The sequence below is a fragment of the Podarcis liolepis genome (assembly GCF_965112155.1).
Source record: "Podarcis liolepis genome assembly, chromosome: 15".
NCBI classification, from domain to species: domain Eukaryota; kingdom Metazoa; phylum Chordata; class Lepidosauria; order Squamata; family Lacertidae; genus Podarcis; species Podarcis liolepis.
Genome location: NC_139566.1, coordinates 5,116,508 through 5,142,105, shown reverse-complemented (window position 1 = coordinate 5,142,105; position 25,598 = coordinate 5,116,508). Strand labels below are relative to the sequence as shown.

Sequence of the window (25,598 nt, the reverse complement as noted above, 5' to 3'; positions counted from 1 at the left end):
GCTCCCGTGACCTGACCACCCAGATGGCGGGCGCTTGCCAAGTGGAAAGCAAGCTCAGTTTCCTGACTCCTCCTTTTTCTCTCACCTTCCAGCTGCTGGAAAAAAGCCTCCGGGACTTTGGACATCCTTGGGAGCTCAGTCCTGGGGATGGAGCCTTCTATGGGCCAAAGGTCAGTGAGTGGCCCCGCCTGCCAGAAATCCTGAACAGTAGGAAGAGCTCGGTAGCTGGATCCGGCCAATGGGGACCCACCTAGGCGCTGGTTCTCCCTAACTCTAGAGCTTGTGGGCATCCAGCGAAGCTGAGTGTTGCGAAATTCAGAGCAGTCTGAATAAAGTCCTTCTCCGTGCAATGCAGAGTTTAAACTACGGAACTCTCTCCCACAGGAGGCAGTGATTGCCACCAACTTGGAGGGCTTTAAAATAGGACAGGACAAATTCATGGATGGCTGTGAAATAAAAAAAATAAGGTCTTACATATATAATAAATGTCCATGGATGTGCCAGGCAAACACGTACATAAATGTATGGGCCACATGTCTGAGGCAGCACAGGAGGGCAGCCCTGGAGCCATTTTGGCTCCCAAACTGACCAAATGTTTAATCTGCAAGGTCAAAGGAAAATGGAAAAGCCTCCCCATTGTCTTTTCATTCACAAAACCTGTCTTAAGGGTATATCTGTGTATGAATAGGGTGAGCCTGTGACCTGGCTCAGGAACTAAGTATTTGCCGCTACAAAAGACTGGCCAGGCTCCCCAGGGTATCCAATCAAGTAAGCATTAACAGGTAACCTGCCAGACAGGAGATAAACAAAGCACTCAGATTTCTGTTGTAGACCGCCCCTGCTGTGATGTGTCTGGGGGTGGTCTTGGACTCCAGGGCGGGCAATTTAAAATGTCTATATAAGGGCAGGCACACCTTTGTTTGGGGTTCTCCTCTTTTCCTGCGTGTGAGGGGAGCACCCTGTTGCAACAGTTCAATAAAGATCAGGCTTACGAGCTGCTTTGCTTCTCAGTATTCTCTGGCTGGCCTCTGTTATTTTCTCTGACCGATGGAGAACCTACAAAGGACTCTATAAGGGCTTTTGTCTTCCCCATAAGGGAATAGGGGCAGATTTTCGTTTATTACAGCTGCTAGTCCTGGTGGCTCTGCTCTGCTTCCACAGTCATAGAGGCAGCAGTGGCTCTAAATACCAGTCTCTGGAGACTCCAGGAGGGAAGAATGTTCTTGTGTCTGAATCCTGCTTGCGGGTTCTCATTGGGGCATCTAGTTGGCGACTGTGAGAACAGGGTTCTGGACCAAATAGGCCCCCTTTGGCCTGATCCAGAAAGCTCTTCTTATGTGCTTGTGTTCGCAGTGAGAACAAAGCCCACTCCTCTCACTTCTGAGTCCCAGCGACTGACATTCAAAAGCTGCCTGCCTCTGACAGTCAAGGCAGAACATGCCCATCAGGGTTGGCAGCCACTGACAGCCTTATCCTCTGTGGATTTTTCTGATCCTCTTTGAACATCGCCCAACGGCACTTGCAGGTCAAAGCTAGCTGAGGCACGTAATGGGTCCTGTTCCTCACAGTATTCTCTCTGTGTGCATTCCCCCCCAGGTTGATATTCAGATTAAAGATGCCCTCGGCCGGCACCACCAGTGTGCCACCATTCAGCTGGATTTCCAGATGCCCATCCGGTTTGATCTCTCATACGCAAGGTGAGCTCTGCTCCAGGTAGATAGCCAGGGGGCTTCACATACAGTGGTGCCAAGCAAGACGAAATTAATTCGTTCCGCAAGTTTTTTCTTCTTGCGAGTTTTTCGTCTTGCGAAGCACGGTTTCCCATAGGAAGGCTGGCGGTGCGGAGAAGGGCTTTTCTCCCCACCGCAAGCCTTCAGGACAGGTACGGGAACAGAGGGGAAGGGGCGCAGCGCTTCTCCTCTGTTCCCGGGGCTTGCGGTGGGAGGAGGGTTTTTCCTCCCCACCGCCAACATTCAGAACAGCATTCTGAATGTTGGCGGTGGGAAGGAAAACCCTCCTCCCACCGCAAGTCTTCAGGACAGCCATCCGAAGGCTCTCCGCCCCACCGCCAGCCTTCGGAGGAGGTCCGAGGACAGTGGGGAAGACGCGCTGCGCTTCCCCGCTGTCCCGGAGATTTCCCTATGGGCTTTCGTCTTGCTAAGGAAGCCCATAGGGAAATTCGTTTTGCGAAGCGCCTCCAAAACGGAAAACCCTTTCGTCTAGCGGGTTTTCCGTCTTGCGTGGCGTTCGTCTTGCGGGGCACCACTGTACTTGCCGCTCTGCTCCTACCGTCCCCTAAAATTCCCAGGTTGCCTTCGAATTTTCATGCGGGGGATTTAATGAAAGGAAAGCGTTTTGGAAACCAAGGAAGCTGTCTCCTGCCATGTCAGGCCATTATGGTCCAAGGGGAAGGCCATGGTTCGGTGGGAGAGCATCTGCTTTGCATGCAAAAGGTCCTATGTTCAATGGCATCACCATGTCTCCTTTCCCGAAATCCTGGAGAACTGCTGCCAGTGAGTGGTGTAGATGGGCCAATGGTCTGACTGGGTAGGAGGCAACTTTGGATCTTCCTCTTGGTTCCCCTGGACACGCCTGTAGCTGTCCAGACTACAATTCCCACCATCCCTGACTGGCTGGGATTTATCCCGATCCTTGGTCTAGGCTGACAAGGCAGAGTTTTCTGTCGGGGGCCTTGAAGAGCCCTACCTGGACTTGCCTGCCTGGGACCTTCTGCATGCAAAGCAGGTGCTCAACTGCTCAGCTATAGCTATTCCCTTAGAAATAAAGCAAGGTCCCGGTCCTCATGGTTCTGGAAAAAGGGCTGGTTTTCAACAACATGAAAGGACACTCAACTCCCCATCTGCAAGCATTGCTACCGGTTAGAATCCTTATCATTATTAAGATCCCACCAATTCATCACAAGATCTCAGGGCGGTTCACACAGTAAAAATACAAGGTAAAAACACAAATAAATACAGTCACTCCTGATGTTACGTCCGCTTCATGAGACGTTCTTTCAGGTTACATCCTGTGGCGACCCAGAAGTACCAGAAAGGGTTACTTCCGGGTTTCGTCGCTCACACATGGACAGAAGTGCAAAATGATGTCATGCGCAGAAGCGGCGAATCGCAACCCGCGCATGTGCAGATGCGCCATTGCGGGTTGCGCTCTTTTCATGTTGCGAACAGGCCTCCGGAATGGATCCTGTTTGCAACCAGAGGTACCACTGTAGTTAAAATGGTTAAAACTCAACCCAAAAAATAATGGGTACTGAGCCCCAATAACACCCGGAGAGGCACAGGTTTCCATTGTGGCCCTGCACTAGAATGATAGAATCCTAGAGTTGGAAGAGACCACAAGGGCCATCGAGTCCAACCCCCTGCCAAGCAGGAAACTAATCGGCAGTGGTTCTGTGGGGTGATGGTGGGGAGCCTTTGGCCCTCAAGATGTTGTTGAACTTCAACTCCCAGCAGCCCCAGCAAGCAAGGCTGGGGATGCTGATGATGGGAGTTGTAGTTCAGCAATGTCTGGTGAGCCACAGTTTTCCCCACACCTGCTCTAGACAGGAGTGTTTGCCCACCGTCCCTGGAGATGCCATTGGGAATTGACCCGAAGGACCTTCTGCACACTTTCTGCCACAGAGCTACAGGCTCTTGCATTTTCAGTTCTTGGCTGAAGTGACTCAGATGCACCCAAGTTTCTTTCCAGACCTGCCAGATTGTGCAAGCAAAACACGGAGTGAGTTTTGTGCCAATGAACCTGGCACCGTAGCATGCAAAGCAGATGCTCCACCACTGGGCTTGCACCCCTTGCTCCCACCCACCCCCTCCCCAAAGCCCTACACTGAGCACAGAACATTGCCATAGTGTTTATAACACCAAGCAAGAAGCTCAGACATGAGTGCGTAACTTCTGAGAGAGCCAACGCAAAATCTCCACAGCGATTCCGTCAGAGGAGCCTCATTCTCGGGTCTCTTTGAGTGGAAGGTTCCCTTTTCTCACTCTCTCCCTCTCCCTTCGCTTCCTCACACCCAACTTTCGCAACTGGTCCTTCCCCTACCCAACCCCTGTCTGACCACAGGACAGGGAAAGAGGAACTGCCTAGGAATGTGAAGGCGCCTTTGTTTAGTAGCTTTCTGGAGATTGGTTTGCCAGCTGCAGGAGCTAATCTGCAATCTGCGTGGCACCAGCTGTGTGCCAGCTCTAGGTGTCAGACTTGGAAGAATGGGGAAGTGTTTTGCCTGCCAGAGGTCTGACTGTAACCTTGTTGTTGGGCAAGCTTTTCTGTGCATCTTGGCAAAGATCCCTCTTAGAAGTAAGGAATAGCTAGGTGGGGAGACTGGGCCCCTTCAAAGTACTGGTATTCTATCTATCATCCATCCATCTATCTATCTATCATCTAAAAAAAGCAATTGTCTTAATTTTAAACCACAAAACAGGAGTAACAACACAAGCAGGCAAAAGCAAAAAAAGCCCGAAATAAAATTTTGTTCCAGACCTGACATGATTTGGTTTGGTTTGGGGAAGGGAGGGGTTGAGATCCTTGTTGAGGTCCGAGGACAGTGGGGAAGACGCGCTGCGCTTCCCCGCTGTCCCGGAGATTTCCCTATGGGCTTTCGTCTTGCTAAGGAAGCCCATAGGGAAATTCGTTTTGCGAAGCGCCTCCAAAACGGAAAACCCTTTCGTCTAGCGGGTTTTCCGTCTTGCGTGGCGTTCGTCTTGCGGGGCACCACTGTACTTGCCGCTCTGCTCCTACCGTCCCCTAAAATTCCCAGGTTGCCTTCGAATTTTCATGCGGGGGATTTAATGAAAGGAAAGCGTTTTGGAAACCAAGGAAGCTGTCTCCTGCCATGTCAGGCCATTATGGTCCAAGGGGAAGGCCATGGTTCGGTGGGAGAGCATCTGCTTTGCATGCAAAAGGTCCTATGTTCAATGGCATCACCATGTCTCCTTTCCCGAAATCCTGGAGAACTGCTGCCAGTGAGTGGTGTAGATGGGCCAATGGTCTGACTGGGTAGGAGGCAACTTTGGATCTTCCTCTTGGTTCCCCTGGACACGCCTGTAGCTGTCCAGACTACAATTCCCACCATCCCTGACTGGCTGGGATTTATCCCGATCCTTGGTCTAGGCTGACAAGGCAGAGTTTTCTGTCGGGGGCCTTGAAGAGCCCTACCTGGACTTGCCTGCCTGGGACCTTCTGCATGCAAAGCAGGTGCTCAACTGCTCAGCTATAGCTATTCCCTTAGAAATAAAGCAAGGTCCCGGTCCTCATGGTTCTGGAAAAAGGGCTGGTTTTCAACAACATGAAAGGACACTCAACTCCCCATCTGCAAGCATTGCTACCGGTTAGAATCCTTATCATTATTAAGATCCCACCAATTCATCACAAGATCTCAGGGCGGTTCACACAGTAAAAATACAAGGTAAAAACACAAATAAATACAGTCACTCCTGATGTTACGTCCGCTTCATGAGACGTTCTTTCAGGTTACATCCTGTGGCGACCCAGAAGTACCAGAAAGGGTTACTTCCGGGTTTCGTCGCTCACACATGGACAGAAGTGCAAAATGATGTCATGCGCAGAAGCGGCGAATCGCAACCCGCGCATGTGCAGATGCGCCATTGCGGGTTGCGCTCTTTTCATGTTGCGAACAGGCCTCCGGAATGGATCCTGTTTGCAACCAGAGGTACCACTGTAGTTAAAATGGTTAAAACTCAACCCAAAAAATAATGGGTACTGAGCCCCAATAACACCCGGAGAGGCACAGGTTTCCATTGTGGCCCTGCACTAGAATGATAGAATCCTAGAGTTGGAAGAGACCACAAGGGCCATCGAGTCCAACCCCCTGCCAAGCAGGAAACTAATCGGCAGTGGTTCTGTGGGGTGATGGTGGGGAGCCTTTGGCCCTCAAGATGTTGTTGAACTTCAACTCCCAGCAGCCCCAGCAAGCAAGGCTGGGGATGCTGATGATGGGAGTTGTAGTTCAGCAATGTCTGGTGAGCCACAGTTTTCCCCACACCTGCTCTAGACAGGAGTGTTTGCCCACCGTCCCTGGAGATGCCATTGGGAATTGACCCGAAGGACCTTCTGCACACTTTCTGCCACAGAGCTACAGGCTCTTGCATTTTCAGTTCTTGGCTGAAGTGACTCAGATGCACCCAAGTTTCTTTCCAGACCTGCCAGATTGTGCAAGCAAAACACGGAGTGAGTTTTGTGCCAATGAACCTGGCACCGTAGCATGCAAAGCAGATGCTCCACCACTGGGCTTGCACCCCTTGCTCCCACCCACCCCCTCCCCAAAGCCCTACACTGAGCACAGAACATTGCCATAGTGTTTATAACACCAAGCAAGAAGCTCAGACATGAGTGCGTAACTTCTGAGAGAGCCAACGCAAAATCTCCACAGCGATTCCGTCAGAGGAGCCTCATTCTCGGGTCTCTTTGAGTGGAAGGTTCCCTTTTCTCACTCTCTCCCTCTCCCTTCGCTTCCTCACACCCAACTTTCGCAACTGGTCCTTCCCCTACCCAACCCCTGTCTGACCACAGGACAGGGAAAGAGGAACTGCCTAGGAATGTGAAGGCGCCTTTGTTTAGTAGCTTTCTGGAGATTGGTTTGCCAGCTGCAGGAGCTAATCTGCAATCTGCGTGGCACCAGCTGTGTGCCAGCTCTAGGTGTCAGACTTGGAAGAATGGGGAAGTGTTTTGCCTGCCAGAGGTCTGACTGTAACCTTGTTGTTGGGCAAGCTTTTCTGTGCATCTTGGCAAAGATCCCTCTTAGAAGTAAGGAATAGCTAGGTGGGGAGACTGGGCCCCTTCAAAGTACTGGTATTCTATCTATCATCCATCCATCTATCTATCTATCATCTAAAAAAAGCAATTGTCTTAATTTTAAACCACAAAACAGGAGTAACAACACAAGCAGGCAAAAGCAAAAAAAGCCCGAAATAAAATTTTGTTCCAGACCTGACATGATTTGGTTTGGTTTGGGGAAGGGAGGGGTTGAGATCCTTGTTCACCTTCCCAGCAGGAAGTCAGGAATAGCTGCTAGAATCTGCATGCGAAAGGTCCCAGGTTTTACTGCTGACCTCTCCAGTTAAGTCTGGGAACACCCCCTGCCTGAAACCCTGAAGACCAGATGCTGGACAATGTGGACAAATACTGACCAAGGTATCTGACTTGGGTATAAGGCAGCTTTCCTAAGTCAGCCCTTGATTTGGAACCACAAGGACTGGAATATTAGCATTATTTAGTGGTAGGGTCACATGCTTTGCATGCAGGTTCAGTTCCAAGCGGCATTTGCAGAAAGGGATGGGAACATCTCTTGCCTGAAATCCTGGAAGGCTGCTGCCGGTCATTGTAGATGGACTCCAATGATCTGATTCAAGGTGTGGCAGCTTCCTGTATTCCTAAACATGTGCCATCTCCTGCCTCCTGCCACAAATCCACAGGGAAGCTACGGGGCCCACCTGAGCAAAGCTTGCACCCCTGGCCTAGATTACACAAACGCACGCAGCCCACAGCTGCAGGCAGCAGTGCTTCCGAATCCCAGGGGAGAGAGAGCTCTTGTGCTCAGGTCCTGTTTGTGGGGATTCCCACAGGCACCTGATGGTTGACCACAGTGAGAACAGGAGGCCGGACTAGATAAGCCACTGGCCTGATCCAGCAGGGCCCTTCTTACCTTCTTAATTTCCGCCGTTCAACGTAGGCTGCAGAAACCAAGGTTAGCTTCACCCAAAAGGATTTCAGGAACTTGGAGCATACACAGCCCTGAGAGTTTAGGTGCTGACTCTATGTGCTCATGTCCCATACAGCAAAGACAGTGGTTTGGAGGAGAGACCAGTGATGATCCACCGAGCGGTCCTTGGCTCTGTCGAGAGGATGTTGGCTGTCCTGGCGGAGAACTACGGCGGGAAGTGGTGAGTGACCGGAGGGGCTGTGCCACCGATCTTCCTTGCTGGGTCTCGCCATATTGCAGGACGAGGTGGTGAAAGCGACTGCAAGTGGAGGCTGCCATTGTTTGAAAACGTTTCCTCTTGTTCATATACGTATAGATGAAGTTCGTAAAAGGATGCATGGCCTGGGGAAACTGGATAGGGAAAAGTTTTATCTCACGTAACGCTAGAAGCTGTGGACATGCAATGAAGCTTGACGATTCAGGACACAAAGGAAAGTCCTTCCTATTGAGCCACATAGTTAAACTATGGAACTGCTTCCTGCAGGACACCAGCCTAGGTGGCTTTAGAAGGGGAGTAGACAAATTCACGGAAGCAAGAGGGCTTTCGATGGCTTCCAGCCATAATGGCTATGCTGTGTCTTCACAGATGGAGTCAGTAATAATTTTGAAAACTGGAAACCACAGGAGGGGGGTTTGCCCTTGGCTCAAATCTTGCTTGCAGGCTTCCTGTTGGGGCATCTGGTTGGCTACCTGGAGAACGGGATGCTGGTCTAGGTGGGTCATTGGCCTGATCCATCCGGTTCTTCTTAGGTAAAGGTAAAGGGTCCCCTGACCATTAGGTCCAGTCGTGACTGACTCTGAGGTTGCAGCGTTCATCTCGCTTTATTGGCCGAGGGAGCCGGCGTTTGTCCGCAGACAGCTTCCGGGTCATGTGGCCAGCATGACTAAGCCACTTCTGGCGAACCAGAGCAGCGCACAGAAACGCCGTTTACCTTCCCGCCGGAACGGTACCTATTTATCTACTTGCACTTTGACGTGCTTTCGAACTGCTAGGTTGGCAGGAGCAGGGACCGAGCAACGGGAACTCACCCTGTCGCGGGGATTCAAACCGCCGACCTTCTGATTGGCAAGTCCTAGGCTCTGTGGTTTAACCCACAGCACCAACCACGTCCCCCAGTTCTTCTTACATTCTTATAAATAGGCCGGATCACTCCCTGCTGCTGTGCTTCTACCTGTCAAAGAAAAATCCACAATCGAAATGTCCAACTTTTAAGTGTTAAGCTTGCATTGTCCCTGTGGAGCCAGCTATATATGCTCTCCAAGGTTTATCGAGAACAGAAAATGCTGCAATGCTGGGGCAAAAGCAGTCAAGGAATTAGAACCCTGGGTTTTTGTGGAGCTGCGAAAGCTGCTGAGTGCCAGCCATAAAAGTTAATAAATCAATAGATCACCCAGGAAGTGGGAGCTGCAGGAGGGAAAGGGAGAATTAGGCTGACTTGAGGGTATTGTGCTTTCTGCTTTTGTTGCAGGCCCTTCTGGCTGTCCCCGTTCCAAATTATGGTGATCCCTGTTGGCCCAGACGTGGAGGACTATGCCTGCGAGGTGAGGGACAAGAAGAACTAGCATGGATCTGCCTGTTCGTTATACACAAAGCATTATAAGCTGTGAAATCATGTAAGGAAACAGTGAAGGGGAGAAGTATTAGGTGCACAATTCAGCTTTCTAGGAATTTCAGTGTATTAACATTTCAGTGCATTAAAAAAAAATACTCTAGTCCTCATGGTGTGAAAAGTGTGCCATAGCAGCTTCTGCTGAAATGTGGAAAAAGCTGTAGAGGTCAAGAAAGCCTCCCCCTCCCCCAATCTTATCGTGGGCAGGACTTCTGTTTAATTGCTTGGCCTCCTTTCAATCACTCCTTCCGCCCCATGTCCCCTAGTCAAATGTTAAATACTGTTAATAAGTTTCATGCAGTGAAAGGGGTTAAGACATGCAGATGGAAAGGCCTGGAATTGCTTTGTCACAGAATATTTAGTATACACATATATATATTTTTATAAAGTGTAGCTGCCCTGGAGGGATAGAGCTGGGGTGTGTGATTACCAGTAAGGAAGTGAGGAATGGGCAGAGTAGCCTCCTATGAGGGCCCCATCACCTGCTTGGGAGGGGGCGGACAGCAAATACAGTATTTTTCCGTGTCTAAGACGGTAATTTTTCCTTAGAAATAATAGGCAAAAATTGTAGGTCGCCTTATACACGGATAGCAGAGGGGTTCTGGGTAATTGGTGGCAGCAGCGGGCAGGAGATTGGCAGCGCTGATTTGGTGTGATTGGCTGCTGTGGCAAGGCCTGCTGACGATTGGCTGCGGCAATCGGGTGTGTGATTTATGCCAGCGGTGAGGCATGTGTGCAATCGGCTGTGGTTGCGTCAAGTGGGCAGGTGGGCTTTTGGCGGCAAGTGTGCAGACAATTGGTGGCCATGGTGATGCGTGCGATTTGTATTTGCGGTCAGGCTGTAGAGCGGTAGAGCAATTGGCGGTGGTGATCCCCCCCAAAAAAGCTCAACAACTTTGGGATTTTTTGCTGCGATCGTCTTATACATGGGGCCGTGTTATACATGGAAGAATACGGCACCTCCTCTTCTCCCACTGCCTCCTTCCAAGCAGACTGCAGCTGGGTTAACTATTTGACACTTCTCTCACACACTCTCCCCCTTGTGTTTCAGGTCCACCAGCTCTTCCACCAGGCAGGATTCATGGCAGACATCAGTGCCGACCAAAGCTTGACCCTCAACCGCAAGATCCGAAAAGCCCAGCTGGCCCAGTACAACTTCCAGTTTGGTGAGCTGGCATCTCCGAAAGCGAGTGGGAATAGTCTGCCTTAACCCGGAGTCAGACCAAATTGGTTCATCTAGCTTCAGCACTGTCTACACTGACTGGCTCTCCATTGTTTCTGGCAGGGGGGAGTCTTTCCCCAGCCGTAGATGGAGGTGCCGGCGAATGAGCCCGGGATCTTCTGCTCTGCCGCTGAGCTACAGCCCTTCCCCATCGTAGGAAGCTATGTTATACCAAGTTGGATCATTGTCATCCCCCTCAGCTGTCTTAGGTTGATTAAAAGTATGGGCTTGATCCAAACTTCTTGTACAGCTGCAGCATCCACAAGGGTGAAGAATAAGCAAAGTCTCTGGAGTGATCTCAGAATCAAGTTTCAAGTTGTTACGCTTGTGGCTATATGCTTGAAAATGTAGGGGCAATTTTTAAAAACAATGGGGAGTTTGGGCAGCCCTGTTTTATGTCCCCTGAAAGCTTGCAATCCATGCAGCCAAGTGGTCTCCTCCAAATCTCCATGTCTCTTCCTGTTTCTTCTCTACTACTGCTTAGAATGAAAGTACTTCTTTATGCAGTGTGTAGTTATGGTAAACTAAACAGCCTCGGCCCAGTATACCTGAAGGACCGTCTCCAGCCCCATCATTCAGCCCAGACGCTGAGGTCCAGCGCCGAGGGCCTTCTGGCATTTCCCTCACTGCGAGAAGCAAAGCTATAGGGAACCAGGCAGAGGGCCTTCTCGGTGGTGGCGCCTGCCCTGTGGAACGCCCTCCCACCAGATGTCAAAGAGATAAACAACTACCTGACATTTAGAAGACATCTGAAGGCAGCCCTGTTCAGGGAAGTTTTTAATGTGTGACATTTTAATGTATTTTTAATCTTTGTTGGAAGCCGTCCAGAGTGGCTGGGGAAACTCAGCCAGTTGGGTAGGGTATAAATAATTGTTTATTATTATTATTATTATTATTATTATTATTATTATTATTATTATTATGGAACTCCCTCGCCCAGGAGGCAGTGATGGCCACCAGCTTGGATGGCTTCAGAGTAGGATTAGACAGATTCATGGAGGAGGAGGAGACGCCTATTGATAGATACTAGCCATGATGGAGAGTCTGTGTTGTTCCTCCACAGCTGGACGCAGCAATGTTTCCGAATACCAGTTGCTGGAAAACACAAGGCAGGGGAGTGTTACTCTTGTGGTTGGGTCTTGTTTGCGGGTTCACCACAAGCATCATAGTGACCTATGAGAAAAGGGAGCTGGACTGAGTGGGGCCCTTTGGTCCAATACAACAGGCTCTTCTGATATTCTTATGGAGCCTGCAGGATCAGAGGCCGACTGTCGAGATTACTGGGTTCTTCGGGGCATTTGGCCACTGTGAGAACAGGACCCTGGACCTTGATGGGCCATTGGCCTGACCCAGCAGCCTCCCCTTAATTTTATGTCCTTGCTTCTAGTGGTCGGCCGGAAGGAAAAGTCCAACCGCACCGTCAACGTCCGTAGCCGCAACAATCACCAATACGGCGAGCGGGATTCGCACGAGGTGCTGCGCAGGCTCCACGAGCTCCGGGAAGCCCGTGTCAGAAATGCTGAAGATCTCTTCTAAAGGAGAGGTGAGACCCACATCATCAACTTGCCAGGACATCCACAAGTAACAGAAAGAACAGCAAAAGCTGTGTGTGTGTGAATCATTGCACAAGTGTCATGCTTTTGGGGCACCTCAAGGTCACGATACCAAGTTGCATCGATGCCCCCACAGTTTGGAGACTGAGGTCATCTTATCAAGCAAGGAATCCTTGTTTGCTAGAGCTGAACCAGCCCAGGCCATATATCAAAGCCACCCCGCTGCTTTCTTCGAACATCCCTCAAACTCTTGCCATTTTTCTTGGTTGACTGGCAGAGCAGCATGTACAACAACCAGGCCGCAGGAGAGCAGAACCCTCTTTCTCAGAAAAGCTGTTTGTGGAAACGCATTCTTGGAGGGATGCCAAGTTTCTCTCCTTCACGCTGGCCAGCCTGTCTTTCATGGTCACCGCATCCCCTGTGGAGGCCCGTAATTAAAATACCTTTTCTTGAGAAATTGCAGCTTGGCTGGCGGTCTCATTGATTGGTTGGCCTCGCTGCGAACTACTGCATTCGCCCCAGGGGCCTTGGCGGGTCGAGGTCGGGGTCAGGCCAAGTTGTTCTTTTCTAAGGATGCGTAAGGTGTGTCTTGTTGACAAGGGATCCCACTAAAACTGGTGCCTAGAGTGGGAGGGGGCATTTAACGGCAGGTGTGTGTGCACATTGCTCAAGTGATTCATCTTTGTCGCAGCTCGTTCCCGGAAAGCTGCGGAGGACCCACAGGTGGGAAGGGAAGAGAGACGCACACACACTTCACAGGACTGAGTCAACAGCAGCTCGGCTCATAAATTCTACCTTGCCCCCTGCCCCTAATATCCTTTATCAGATGCAAATAGGTCTCTTTAATGGTTATGGGAGTTGATGCATGGAAATAGTTACTCAGGGCCGGCCTGCGTAACATCCCGGTAGCAGGTCCATCGGAGTCTTTTTAGGTACTTACGTTAAGTGCTTTTTAAGTTGTTTTAGTTACTTTTAGTATTTAAGTGGTTTTAGCATTTTGGTATATCGGGGTGGTGCCGCCCATGAGGCTTTTTTTGGTGGCCCTCGGTAACGTTCAGGAAAGAACACCTTAAAGCCTTTAAAAATTAATTTTGTGTGTGTGTCATGCATTGCTAATGAAAGCGCATGCATCTGTTGGTGTATAAAATTTCTTTAATAGTTAAGGCTATTAATTGTGTATATAATTATAAATATTTAATTGAATATATAAATTGTGTACATTAAATAATATAAAATATATTGTGAACACTTTTTATTTACGATACAGAAATTTACTTCAGTGTGCAGCCCACAGGTCCTTTGTTGGAAGTTCTCTTGCGGCCCACTTGGCATGAAAAATTGAACTGCCCTGGTCTGTCTGTCTATCTGGGGAACGCTAATAATAATAATAATGATAATTCACTTTGCCTAATGATAGGTTCTGTCTTGCAGCTCTTGTCTTTTAAAGCTCAGGTGACTGTCAGGGGGGGAAAGATGGAACCAATTCACAGAGGAGAGCTCTATCAAAGACCTTTTAACCATGGTGGTGGCTTAAAATTGAACCTCCCATGCTCAGAGGCAGTCTGCCTTGATATTGATTGATTGATTGATTGATTGATTGATTGATTGCTAAAACGCTAGGGGGGAAATATCCCTTGAACGTCAGCTGCGGAAAACGGGAGGGGAGAAGATGTCCTTCCGGTCAAGTTTCCTGTTGGGGCACCACTTCGGCCTCTACATCAAACTTTAGATGGTCACTGCATCTGATTCAGCCGGGCTCCTCTTCGTACGTAACACACTTACGAAACACTTGGCGGAGGAGGAGGGGGCAAGGGGGGGGAGAGGAAGGAGCAGGATTCTTTTCTGGTTCAAGAATACTTGAAGTTGGGGCAACAGGTGACGTGGGTCGCCACCCAACTCTGACTCAGTTTGGCTTTCATCCGCTTGAAGGAAAAGAAAAGGCACGTCCTTAATGCCACAGTTGAGCTCCAGAACAAAAATGAAGCTATGACATGGTGTCCCTGAGCATGGACAGAGAACCCTTGACTCACAGTTGAGTAAATCATTGCGTTCAGGTGTTCTAGATCAACCTGTGTCGTTGGCTTTTGCACGGCTCTGCACCCCCTTTTCCCTTTTAGTAGGACAGGTGACCTTCTGATAGCAAGCCGGATATTGGGGCGTATCATAAAGAGCCAGGCCAGGAGTCAATTTTTACTGGGCTTCAGTGACTCTTCAATATTTTCTTTGGGGGCGTTGTTTGGCTTGTTAAAAAGCAGGGAAAGGGATGCTGAAGGCCTGAACTCAGAAGGAATACAGGTTTTCCGCTGCAGGTTGGAAAAACCTGTTTGAAAGGATTTATCACCCGCGCATGAGTGACTAAGTGCTTTTAAATCTGTAATTGGCATCCATCAAAAATTCAAGGCAACCGCTAACTCTGTTGCAAACATAACCTGGCATTCAGCTCCTCAGAGAGAGAGACAGAGAGAGACTGAGACCTGGGGGCTTTTAGATGACTGGCACCCACTACCCTCTGATCTTTAACTTACTTTCCAACTTGCAGGGAGTTAGGAACTTGGGGAAAAGGGATTGTGGACTGAGTAATAAGTGTAATGCTCTCTGTTCAAACTCAGAAGTACATATGCTGTTTTTGCTTTACCCCAGGGGACTGGTAGATTTCCCCTTGCTGCAGTAAGTCAGCGAGGCTTTCACACGATTGCACAAAAACACAGCCATCATAGGATCATAGTATTGTAGTGTACTTACGCTTAGCACTGCTTGCTCAGGGGGAATGTTCTCTCTCAGTCTTGGTGTTTCCTGGCTGGTACTCTCCACTGGAACAACTCGTTCCGTGAAACTGCATGTAAATAAAAATAAACGATATATTTACACATCTTGCCTTGCCCTTAAGCACTTGATGTTTCCACCTCAGTGTTCCTTGACTGTGAAATAGGCACATTTAATTGGTCAAAATTTGGATTTGTAGCTGGTTGACTGACGGAAACCAAAGAATTCTTACTAATGGTTCCTCAGCACCCTGGGGGGAAAGTGGCAAGTGGAGTGCCGCAGAATTCTGTCTGGAGCCTGTTGTTGTTCAATATATTTATAAACAGATGCAGGAACTGGGGGGATGCTCATCAGATTTGCAGACGACACCAAACTGGGAAGGGTAACTAACGCCACAGAAAACAGGATTGGGATTCAAAATGACCTTAAGATATTTGAGAACCTGGGCCAAAACGTAACAAAATGAATTTCAATAGGGACAAATGTTAAGGTTCTGCACTTAGGCAGGAAGAACCAGATGGACAAATATAAGACGGGGGACATCTGGCTTACTAGCAGCACATGTGAAAAGGATCTAGAGGTCTTGGTGGACCACAAGCTTAACATGAGTCAACAGTGTGACGCAGCAGCAAAAAAGGCTAATGCTGTTCTAGGCTGCATCAACAGAAGTCTAGTGTCCAGATCAAGGGAAGTAATAGTGCCACTCTATTCTGCCTTGGTCAGACCACACCTGGAATACTGTGCCCAATTCTGGGCACCGCAAGTTAAGAAGGATATTGACAACCTGGAATTTGTGCAGAGGATGGCAACCAAGATGATCAAGAGTCTGGAAATCAAGCCTTATGAGGAACGGTTGAAGGAGCTGGATATGTTTAGCCTGGAAAAGAGGGGACTGAAAAGAGATATGATTGTTGTTGTTGTTTAGTCGTTTAGCCGTGTCCGCCTCTACTGTGAGACCAGGATGCTGGACTGAATGGGCCACTGGTCTGATCCTGCCACAGGGCTCTCCTGATGCAATTATTCTTTCACAGGTTTGCGAAAATCCAGCTTTCCATGAGGCAGTACTCCCTGCACCCTGAAGCAGAAACCCAGCCCCACAGAGCATTCACAGTCCTGCTTAGGGATCTCTGGGAGTTTTTTTTTACCTGAAAAAGAGAGGGTGGGGAGGAGGAAGTTGCAAGAGTTGCCAGAGGCTCCATTGCACAAGGGAAGCCTACACCACAATGAGCCCTGCTGCCGCCACTCCTGCTGAAGAAAAGCGAAATTGCATCAGGGGCTCGAAAGTCATCCTTTACTCACATGAGGATTCCGGCTCCTTGGAAAAGGGGGAGGGAGCAGGCATTGCGAAAGAGGGGCCGTTTTGTTGTCTTGGGCAACCGGAGGCCGTTTAAGAAAATAAAATAGATGAATGAAGAAGAAAAAGAGGAGGAGGAGGAGTTTGGATTTGATATCCCGCTTTATCACTACCCGAAGGAGTCTCAAAGCGGCTCACATTCTCCTTTCCCTTCCTCCCCCACAACAAACACTCTGTGAGGTGAGTGGGGCTGAGAGACTTCAGAGAAATGTGACTAGCCCAAGGTCACCCAGCAGCTGCATATGGAAGAGCGGGGACGCGAACCTGGTTCACCAGATTACGAGTCCACCGCTCTTAACCACTACACCACACTGGTGAAGCTGTACCCACTTTCCAAGATTGCTCCCACAATCCACGGGCTGGCTCCACGGCCTTGTTTCTGCAGAACAAGATCTCAAGGCAAGAGCTGGGATGCATCAAGAAGGGAAAGCACCTGTGTCTGTGGAAAGCGTAACTCGTAAAGAACTACCCCATAGCCATGTAGGAGGCTGCCTTATACAGTGGTACCTCGGGTTAGAAACACCTTGGGTTACAAATGCTTTGAGTTACAGACTCTGCTAACCCGGAAGTAGTACCACGAGTTAAGAACTTTGCCCCAGGATGAGAACAGAAATCGCGCTGCGGCGACAGGAGGCCCCATTAGCTAAAGTAGTTAAGTTTCAGGTTAAGAATGGACCTCCAGAACAAATTAAGTTCGTAACCAGATGTACCACTGTACCCAGACAGAGCATTGCTGCTTGTAGCTCAATATCGTCTACACGATATCAGCAGCAGCTCTCCAGGGTTTGAGGCAAGGAGTCTCTCCCAGGCCCTACCCTGCAGGTTTGATTTATTTCATTTCATTCAAATGAATCTCAAAGTGGCGAACAAACAATCAATAACAATGACCGAATAGAACATCGCAAATACATACAAAATAATTAACAAATCATAAATAAAATAATCCATAAAACACTATTAACAAAATAGCAACTAAAAAAAAGAAATAAGCTAAGCACTGCTAAATTCATACACATTCTCCACACCCCCATGACTCGCAATCCTCTCTATTCATTCACTAAAATACAGTAGTACCTCTGGTTGCGAACGGTAGCCCTCCTCTGCACATGTTCCAACATCCTTCTTAAATTGTGGCACCCAGAACTGACCAAGGCAGAATATTGTTGTTTAGTTGTGTCCGACTCTTCGTGACCCCATAGACCAGAGCATGCCAGGCACTCCTGTCTTCAACTGCCTCCTGCACCTTGGTCAGACTCATGCTGGCAGCTTCGAGAACACTGTCCAACCATCTCATCCTCTGTCGTCCCCTTCTCCTTGTGCCCTCCATCTTCCCCAACATCAGGGTCTTTTCCAGGGAGTCTTCTCTTCTCATGAGGTGGCCAAAGTATTGGAGCCTCAGCTTCAGGATCTGTCCTTCCAGTGAGCACTCAGGGCTGATTTCCTTCAGAATGGATGAATGAATGGCAGAATATAATGTGGCAGAATGAATGGCAGAATATAGTGGTACTATTACTTCCTTTGGTCTGGACACTATTTCTGTTGATGCAGCCTAGAATAGCGTTAGCTTTTTTCTTTCTCTCTGCTGCATCAAGCATGGCTGCCTCCAGTTGTGGCAGCAGAATATAGGCATTATATTCTTGGTGGTTGTCACTGCCTCCTATGGAAATAAATTCCATAGTTTATGCACTGCATAAAGATATACTGTCTTTTGTCTGTCCTGAATCCTCCCTATGTTCAGCTTCATGTGATTTTTACTCTTAAGTTTCAATATATATAAGTATCAAAAACTGTTGAATGCAGTTTTCCAAACAGAAGCACCAATAAACAAATAAAACTCTGGAACATACACTTGCACACGCCCCACGCCCCCAAAACCCAACAACTATAATGGCTTAACTGCTGAAGTAGCAACATATTGGTCAAATATAGAAGGAGATAATATGCTACCATATTCATAAGACAGAGGGATAAACAACATCAACTGATGAGCATCCCTTGGACACTTTAATCATGTAAATTAGTTTAATTTATTGTGCTTGACTAGATGCGTGATGTGTCAAGGAGCTATTTAAATTATAGAGCTATTTCAGTAGATGGCACTATGTAAAGCACGAGAAGGCAATTTCCATCCCTGAGGGGGTTACAGTAAGAGAGCAACCATGAGTTCAAAACACGATGCTGGGAAAAGCAAAACAAACAATTTATAAAAAGAATTCCAGAAGACAGGAAAGGGAGAAACAGGAAAGAGCAGGCTTGGCAAATCTCCCTAGTACCGGTATGTGCCACAGTAGTGGGGCCACAGTGAAGAAGTCCCTGTGCCTGATTCCCTTGGTTGGGTCTTACGTAATGAATGGGGCCAGAATAGGGTCAAACGCACTTCGCAAGTCTTGGTGCCCTCCATTTGTTATTGGACTATAACTCCCCTAACCCCTGGTCCTTACTATTTACACAGTATTATTGCCTTGTGGCCAAGCAAAAATGGGTGGGCAATCCAAAGGCCCTTTCCCCAAGAAGCTTGCAAACTCCAGCTTCCAGAGCAGGGTAGAGAGGAAACAGGTTGAACGAGCACAAACCCCTTTGCACAAACGTAAGACTTCACGACAGGCTGGGCTAGACTGGGGCGTTGTGTGCGCCTGTGTTTTGGGACAGGTCTGGGCGTCTGTGACGTTCTAGCTTAACTGTCCTTTTCCGCATGACTTGCTCAATTGGTTGGCACTTGAGGTCCTATTTTGCTGGGAGGTGAGAGGCTGCCCTTTCAGAGGAGATGTGAAGCACAAGTTGCTTCCTTCCTTATACCCAAAACAAATGATGCCATAACTACTTGCTTTGGATGCATGTGTGTAATGCATGTCTCATTCATTCAATGGCATGCCCTGTCCCTTTGGGTGTTAAAAAAAATATTTTAAAACATGAGGGACAGTGGACGCTTTTGTTCCCCTTCATTATTCATTGCCACATACGTGTTTTCAGAGAACTCTTCACAAACATTATGACACATTTTGTTGAGAAGAATGAGACGTTCTTTCAAAAGACGAGAGGTTCCCCTAGTTACCAGCCTCCTGTATTCTGCGTCTTCCTGTAAACATTCCTATACCTTCCGGGGAGATCAAGCTGCCCCTTTGTTTTCGAATCGGGGAGATCAGATAAAATTCCCCTGACTAATGCTCACAAGGGGGGTTCTGGGGAGAGATGGGTGCAGCGAGCTCTTTTTTTCTGCTCAATTACCTTAACCATACTGGTTCCTGAAAGTTGAACCGAGAGGAGCACACCTCAAGAACATTCCTTGCAATGTACTTTCGCACACCTGGTGTGTTAAGGTTAGCCCACACCTGGCTCTGAGGTCCTCCTGGGGACACACTCCTTTTTCAGATACACAAGCTGGTACATTGCCACACAAGAATTTGCCTTCCTGGATCCATCCCAACAGGAAGCCCACAATTGGGTCTTGAAGTCCCCTCCATGCAGTCTTTTCCCACCCCTTAAATTCTCTGGTATTGAAAGACACAAAGTCACATCCCTGCCCTGAGCATCTTCGAGTAGGGCTGGGATTAATTGCCTGTCTGAAACCCTGGAGAATCGCTGCCAGTTAGTGTAGACAGTATGGGGCAAGATGGACCAGTGGTCTGTCTGGGCTTAAGACAGCGTCCTACATTCATAATGCCCTTTAAACAATTCCCACTTCTCTACTTGCCAGAAGGGCTGGTGATGGAACAGAAATGCAATATGCATCTGGTATCATCAAGGCTTTCAAAAATTCCAAACTCCTCCTCGGCTGAGCAGTACGGGAAAAGTTCGAAAGATTTTTATCCAGGCTTTGCAAGATTGGCTTAGTTTAATTGCAAATTAAAATTAGTAGGAAGCACCGGGTTCTGAGGAATTCTGCATTCACTGAACAGAGCAACTGCTTATTTCAGCACTGTGCAAAAACCAATAAACTCCCAAACCCAGATGCTGCTGGATTGTGGCCCATGTTAATTGGCAGGAGGCAAGGAGGACATTGTTGTGGATTTTCTGTTTAAAGCCACAAAAACGCTTAAGCAGCCATGACAGGGCCAGCCCATTCTTATTAGACAGCCAAGCTGCAGTTTCTCATTTTCCAGAATCTGCACTCAGAGCTGGACTGTCAGACAAATACATAGACAGCAGTGCTAAAATGGGGGTGCAGACCCTTTTTTTCAGATTAAGGGCCACATTTCCTTCCGGGCAACTTTCCATTGGTGGGCTGGGCCAGAGACAATACTGTGTGGAGCAATGAATGCAAATGTTCTTTATCTTCTTTGGCGATCACTCATAGCCAAGTAAGATTGTCTTCCATAAACATGGTTTTAACAATGAGTCCATAAGGGACTGTGGAGGGCACATTGGTTTCTGGGCGGGAGTTGATCACGCTGTGGATTTGCCAAGCGTGCCTTCCTCTTAGGACATTTCTCCCTTGCGTCCTGAGTTCGAGTGTTTTCAAAACCCATGACGCCTTTGGTAAAGGCTGTTCTCCAACTGGTGTTTCCCAGTTGTCAGTGTTTATACTACATTTTTTTAGATTTGCCTTGAGACAGTCTTTAAACCACTTTTGTTGACCACCAGCATTACGCTTTCCATTTTTAAGTACACACGCTCACTCCCCACCTTGAGACACCAGTGAAGACCAGTGAAGGGTGTGGCTTGGAGAGAGCCCAAGTGCCGAATAGAGCACCTTGGGTGCTTGTGTTTGTCTTTCAGGCCAGAGGTTCCACACCCCTGTGTTACCCAATTTTTGGTACCAATGACATGACCCTTCTCCAGAGTACCCCCATTGGGATTACATCCCTTGGCACAGCACCCTCAAGCCTTCGTCCAGTGCCCATAGCACCAGTGATATTGTGAGGAACAAAGAAAGTAACGTAAGTGGGAAGAAGAGAGAGAGAGAGAGAGAGAGAGAGAGAGAGAGATGTTTGCACAGCGAGGACTAGAATCTTGAAATGTAGACGTGAAATGTGAGAGGGAAGGAACCAGAGAAGTTTTAGGCTGTTGCAGCAGAAGCTAATGCAAGAGTTTCCCTGCATCTTGAAGCAAATGTTTCATGCCAGTAGCTTTTAAAGAGAAAAGGCTTGTTGAGGCGAAAGAGCCAGGAAGGCTAAGAAGAGAGACCACAGTTGTGGAGATCAGAGGAAAGATTTAGAAGCAGGAAAGGGTCCCTTTAGGTGGCAAAAAGGTGCTATATTGATAAACAGCTACATGGAAAAGCCATCTTCTACCTTGTAATGCGAGATTGATGTCCCTTCCAGGCATCGACCCAAAGCATTTGGGAGTGCCCTGGAGAGATTTGTAGTCACCCCGGGTTCCTGAAAGGGAACAAATGGAAACAATCTTGTATGACTCTCACTTTGAATTCTGGAGAAACATTCCCTCTTTAATTTCTGCCTGTTGTGCAACTATTAAAGGCTCAGGAGTGCTGACTGAAAAATCACTAACTGACATTTTTGTGTTCCTCAAATTCTTCACAGCCTACATCTTCAGATCCAGAGATGAGAGGTATTGTATATATTTTGAATAGTACCTCAGAAGTTAAGATTTTTAGAGTATTCACATCTCTCAGTGAATAACATCCTCAGAGCAATTCTGGAATATCTGTAGACTTTCTTCTTAATTGCAAATGTTCACGTCTGTTCAGAAGAGATAAATATGCTGTTTGGTTAATCAACCTTCCTGCACTCTAAATTTGTTTCTTTGCTGAATCATTGCTCAATTTTTCTTTCCCTACCATTGGCTTTTACAGCAATTTCAAAACAGTTTTCTTCCTTCCTGGATATGAGATGGAATCTAACCAAACAAGCCTCCACACAACACAACCAACTTGCATCCCCTTGCAGCCTTTATGGCACTTACATACCCATACCCACCCACCCACCCACACATTGCCAACTTGAAAATGATGCCTGTTCTTAGCTAGGCCTTTCTGCAAGCCCAGATCAGACCGTGCACCTTTAAAAAAAATAAAATGAAAATTGAAGTGGGAAATGACGCCAATCCCCAAACCGTTTTGTCACTCTGGTTTTGGGTGTGGCTGAGTTGCTTAATCTCTCATCCAGCAACGGCTTTTCCTGGCTGGAAGTGAGCGCTGGATGAGAAATTTGCTGACTTTGCCAGTCTGGGTCAACTTTTTGCAAAGACCTGGAAGCCTTTGGCAATCTTCTTACATGCATTGACACAGAATAAATGGGGTTGTGTTCAATCTTAAGTCATTTTCAGAGTAGGCCATTAATTTTGATGGATCTACTACTATTGAGTAAAAACTTGGACGCAACTCAGATTCACCAGGGATATACTGTATACCACCTCTTCCCCACATAAAGGGATGGATAAATCTTGTCAATTTCTTATTCAGTCATAACTTCAGTTTGCAACATTTCCACATCAGTTTACCATTTTTTAAAAAGGTAATCACAAAAAATTATCAATATTTAGTGTGTATTTCTCATAATATACATTTTTTTTAAAAAAAATAGCTTTTGCCTAATATAGACACTTTTGCAAGCACATTCCCCTAACCTAATGCCTTTTAGTCTGCAATTTTAATGAATGTCCCCTGATATTCACATTTTTAAACCCATTCTTTGGTTGCAGAACTGCAGCACAAAATTTGTGTAAGTGCAAATCTTGCAGTGTAGATGTGGGTATTGGGGTTGACGTATTGCTCCAGGAAGTGCAAATTTGTAATAAAATCCAAACTAAACCAAACTATCCCCCTCAAACACAACACCCCAAGCCACTTTGTTTCTTCATTACCTCATCCTTTGGTGAGGAAGTGTCCTAATGTCTTTAAAAAGAGCGTGGGTGGGGAAACTGAGGCACGTAATGAAAGAGTTCTCTGGAATTTGCTCTCTCACTGGCACTTCATGTAATCCAGGAAAATGTCTCATAATCGGTCTGAAGAAGTGTGCATGCACACAAAAGCTCATACCAAGAACTAACTTAGTTGGTCTTTAAGGTGCTACTGGAAGGAATTTCTTTATTTTGACTATGGCAGACCAACACGGCTACCTATCTGTAACTCATAATCGGTCTGTTATTGTCGCTGCGGTGCATGGCATCCCATCTGCAACTGTCACAAAAACCGGGAAGGGGCAGTGCTTGCATTTCCTGCAAAGAAGTTGTAATGGCAGTTATATCCCCACCACCCTTTCCTTAATTTAAATTCTGTGCATCTAGTCCTCAAAGAACAATTTCCACTATTTGCTACCTGCCGTTACAACAAAACAGTTGTAGTTGCTGTTTATTCATGAGACAACCTAGTTCCTCAGCTCGGTTTTGCTGGAAGGGATATATTAACTTATTGGATTTATTTTTGTTTTAATCACATATTTCCGCTAGGTAATAGCTAGGTTTTCTGTGTATATGTTGTAAATAAATAAGATAACCAGTTCAAAATAAAAATAAAACAGTTTTTTCTCTCTGAGGAAACTGCATACAGGTAGCAAATTAGTTTTGCCAGGTTCAAGAGGCACCGCTGACATTTTTTAAAAAAACTACCAAGGTGTTTTATCATTGTAGAAACATCAAACAAATGTAACTGATAAGCGCTTGGCGCTGACCTGTGTTAAAGGAAAACAACACTGATGACAAATGAAGAGAGGAAAGGGAAGATGAAGATAAAGACCGTAATAAAAAGCAAAAAAGGGGGAAATCTTTAACTGGATTATCTGTGTAATCTAAAAGGGAAACCAGTGGAACTGATGTTTTGAGTCAGAAATATCAAGATTAGCCCTCTCTTGGCTCCCTCTTACATCAGTGAATTCAAAAAGTTATCAGGTATTTTGGCGACAACCATTTTGTTCTGAGGGGAAAGTTATTCTCCTGTCACAACAATCAAAGAGCTCCTTTTCTCTCACACAACCAGTGTGTGACTTCTCAGCATGGCTTGCCTCAGACTGGAAAAGTCTATTAGATTTCAGTCTTTTTCAGACAGAAAACTGGGCAGCTTACAACAGAAGCTAAAACCAAAATTTCTTTTGGTTGGGTGTACAGGGACAGGTGTAAAGAACACCTCACTATTTTTTTTGTGTGTGTGGCTATTTGGTGTTTTTTTATTTCATAAAACTTGTTCCCAAAACCCCAACCAAAATCTGAAGTGATTTTTTTGTTTGTTTCAAAAGGGCAACATACACGGAGGAGGTAATCTGATTCAGAAAACCAATGAGCGTTGAAAAGGTGAAAGGGGCATTGCTTGCCATGAGGTAAAGTTTAAGATGGCTGCCTCAGATAGCATAATGAAAGTCCAATGAAACGTTGGGCCATTTATATTTCAGTTATATTTTATTGCCTGTTCAAGGCAGGGATTTTTCTATTTGGGTTTTGTGCCTCAGGTGACAAATTCTTTCAGGCCGGCACCAAATATCCACATGTGGTAATTTTAATTTATCTCTCTCTGATCTTACAAGATCAGGCAGCGGATTCAAAAAGCATAACCTTACAAAATAATCTTTAATACTTTTGCCCTTCATGAAGGTTTCTAACCACAATGGGAGAGAGTATTTCCTCAGACTCCTCCGTTTCCTTAGTAGTGATTTTGACAGCCTTTTAAGACATTTTCTCCTCCTAAATAACCCTGCGAAGCAGTTCAGACTGGCCCCAAAATTATCCAGGAAACTTTAACAGTGAGGGTGTGTGTGGAAGAGCCTTCAAGTGTTAAGTCTGGCAAAATTGTGACCCCCGCCACATCTGAGGCGGCATTTTGTGAATGGAAAGAGTGTGAAAACCCGTGTAAAGAAATGATTCCCTCAAGGTTTGTGCCTCTGGGCATGTGTAGAGTGCATTGTCCTCAGCATGGAGTAACCATGGGCAATTCCCCACACGAGAAAAGTTTTTTAAAGGTTGTAATTTCCAGGTAGCTTGCTTTCACAGTGTGCGCTTTTGGGAACTCTGCTAACAGTGTAGGTTACAAAAACTGGGCATCCCCTCCACCTTTCTCCATCCGGTGTTCAAAGCCTCCAACCTGAGCAATTAATCCCCTGAAAGTGTCAGTTTTAATCTCCCTTCTTCTAAAAAAGCAACCTTATTGCCTCATTGCTGCTGTCCCACAATGCAAGCAGGGCCTAGCCTTGCAACTTTAACCACGTACGCCATGAAGATGGGGAGGGTGAGAAAACACACATTTAATACACTCTTCCTCCCCCCGCTCTCCTTTCCCCACACAAATAAGCAGTTTTAGCAGGTGGTTTCCTAGGATCGGAAGCTGGCTTATTTCTCAACTGAGGGAAACAATGAGCTCATTCAACCTCTATCCTAGTCTTGGCGGCTTCATTTAACAGCATTTAATGATGGCGGTTGTTTTTGATTTTTTTTCTTCCTGGCTGCTGTGTTGTTTTTATTTATTTATTTGCTTTGC

The 25,598-nt window shown here is 47.0% G+C and overlaps 1 protein-coding gene and 1 long non-coding RNA gene across 4 annotated transcripts in view; one reads left to right on the top strand and one right to left on the bottom strand.

The window, feature by feature from the left end:
• TARS2 (threonyl-tRNA synthetase 2, mitochondrial) overlaps nt 1–13,371 on the top strand; it is a 33,020-nt gene extending 19,649 nt beyond the window's left edge. The window contains exons 13-19 of one of the 3 annotated variants that reach the window (XM_083477067.1): nt 93–170; nt 1,597–1,697; nt 7,812–7,916; nt 9,205–9,277; nt 10,397–10,511; nt 11,955–12,110; nt 12,812–13,371. In XM_083477067.1, the coding sequence (XP_083333193.1) occupies nt 93–170; nt 1,597–1,697; nt 7,812–7,916; nt 9,205–9,277; nt 10,397–10,511; nt 11,955–12,103 (621 nt within the window). In that variant the 3' untranslated portion in view covers nt 12,104–12,110; nt 12,812–13,371. Of the gene's footprint in view, nt 1–92; nt 171–1,596; nt 1,698–7,027; nt 7,113–7,811; nt 7,917–9,204; nt 9,278–10,396; nt 10,512–11,954; nt 12,583–12,811 lie in introns of those variants that run through there. The other 2 variants (XM_083477066.1, XM_083477068.1) reach the window with 2 other exon arrangements.
• A 361-nt stretch (nt 13,372–13,732) lies between these two features.
• Nucleotides 13,733–23,137, bottom strand: LOC310694414. The gene is made up of 3 exons (XR_014519677.1): nt 23,000–23,137; nt 21,469–21,555; nt 13,733–14,953 (listed from the first exon to the last, which is right to left on the bottom strand). It is a non-coding gene; the product is annotated as an uncharacterized lncRNA (long non-coding RNA).
• Nucleotides 23,138–25,598: the final 2,461 nt, after the last annotated feature.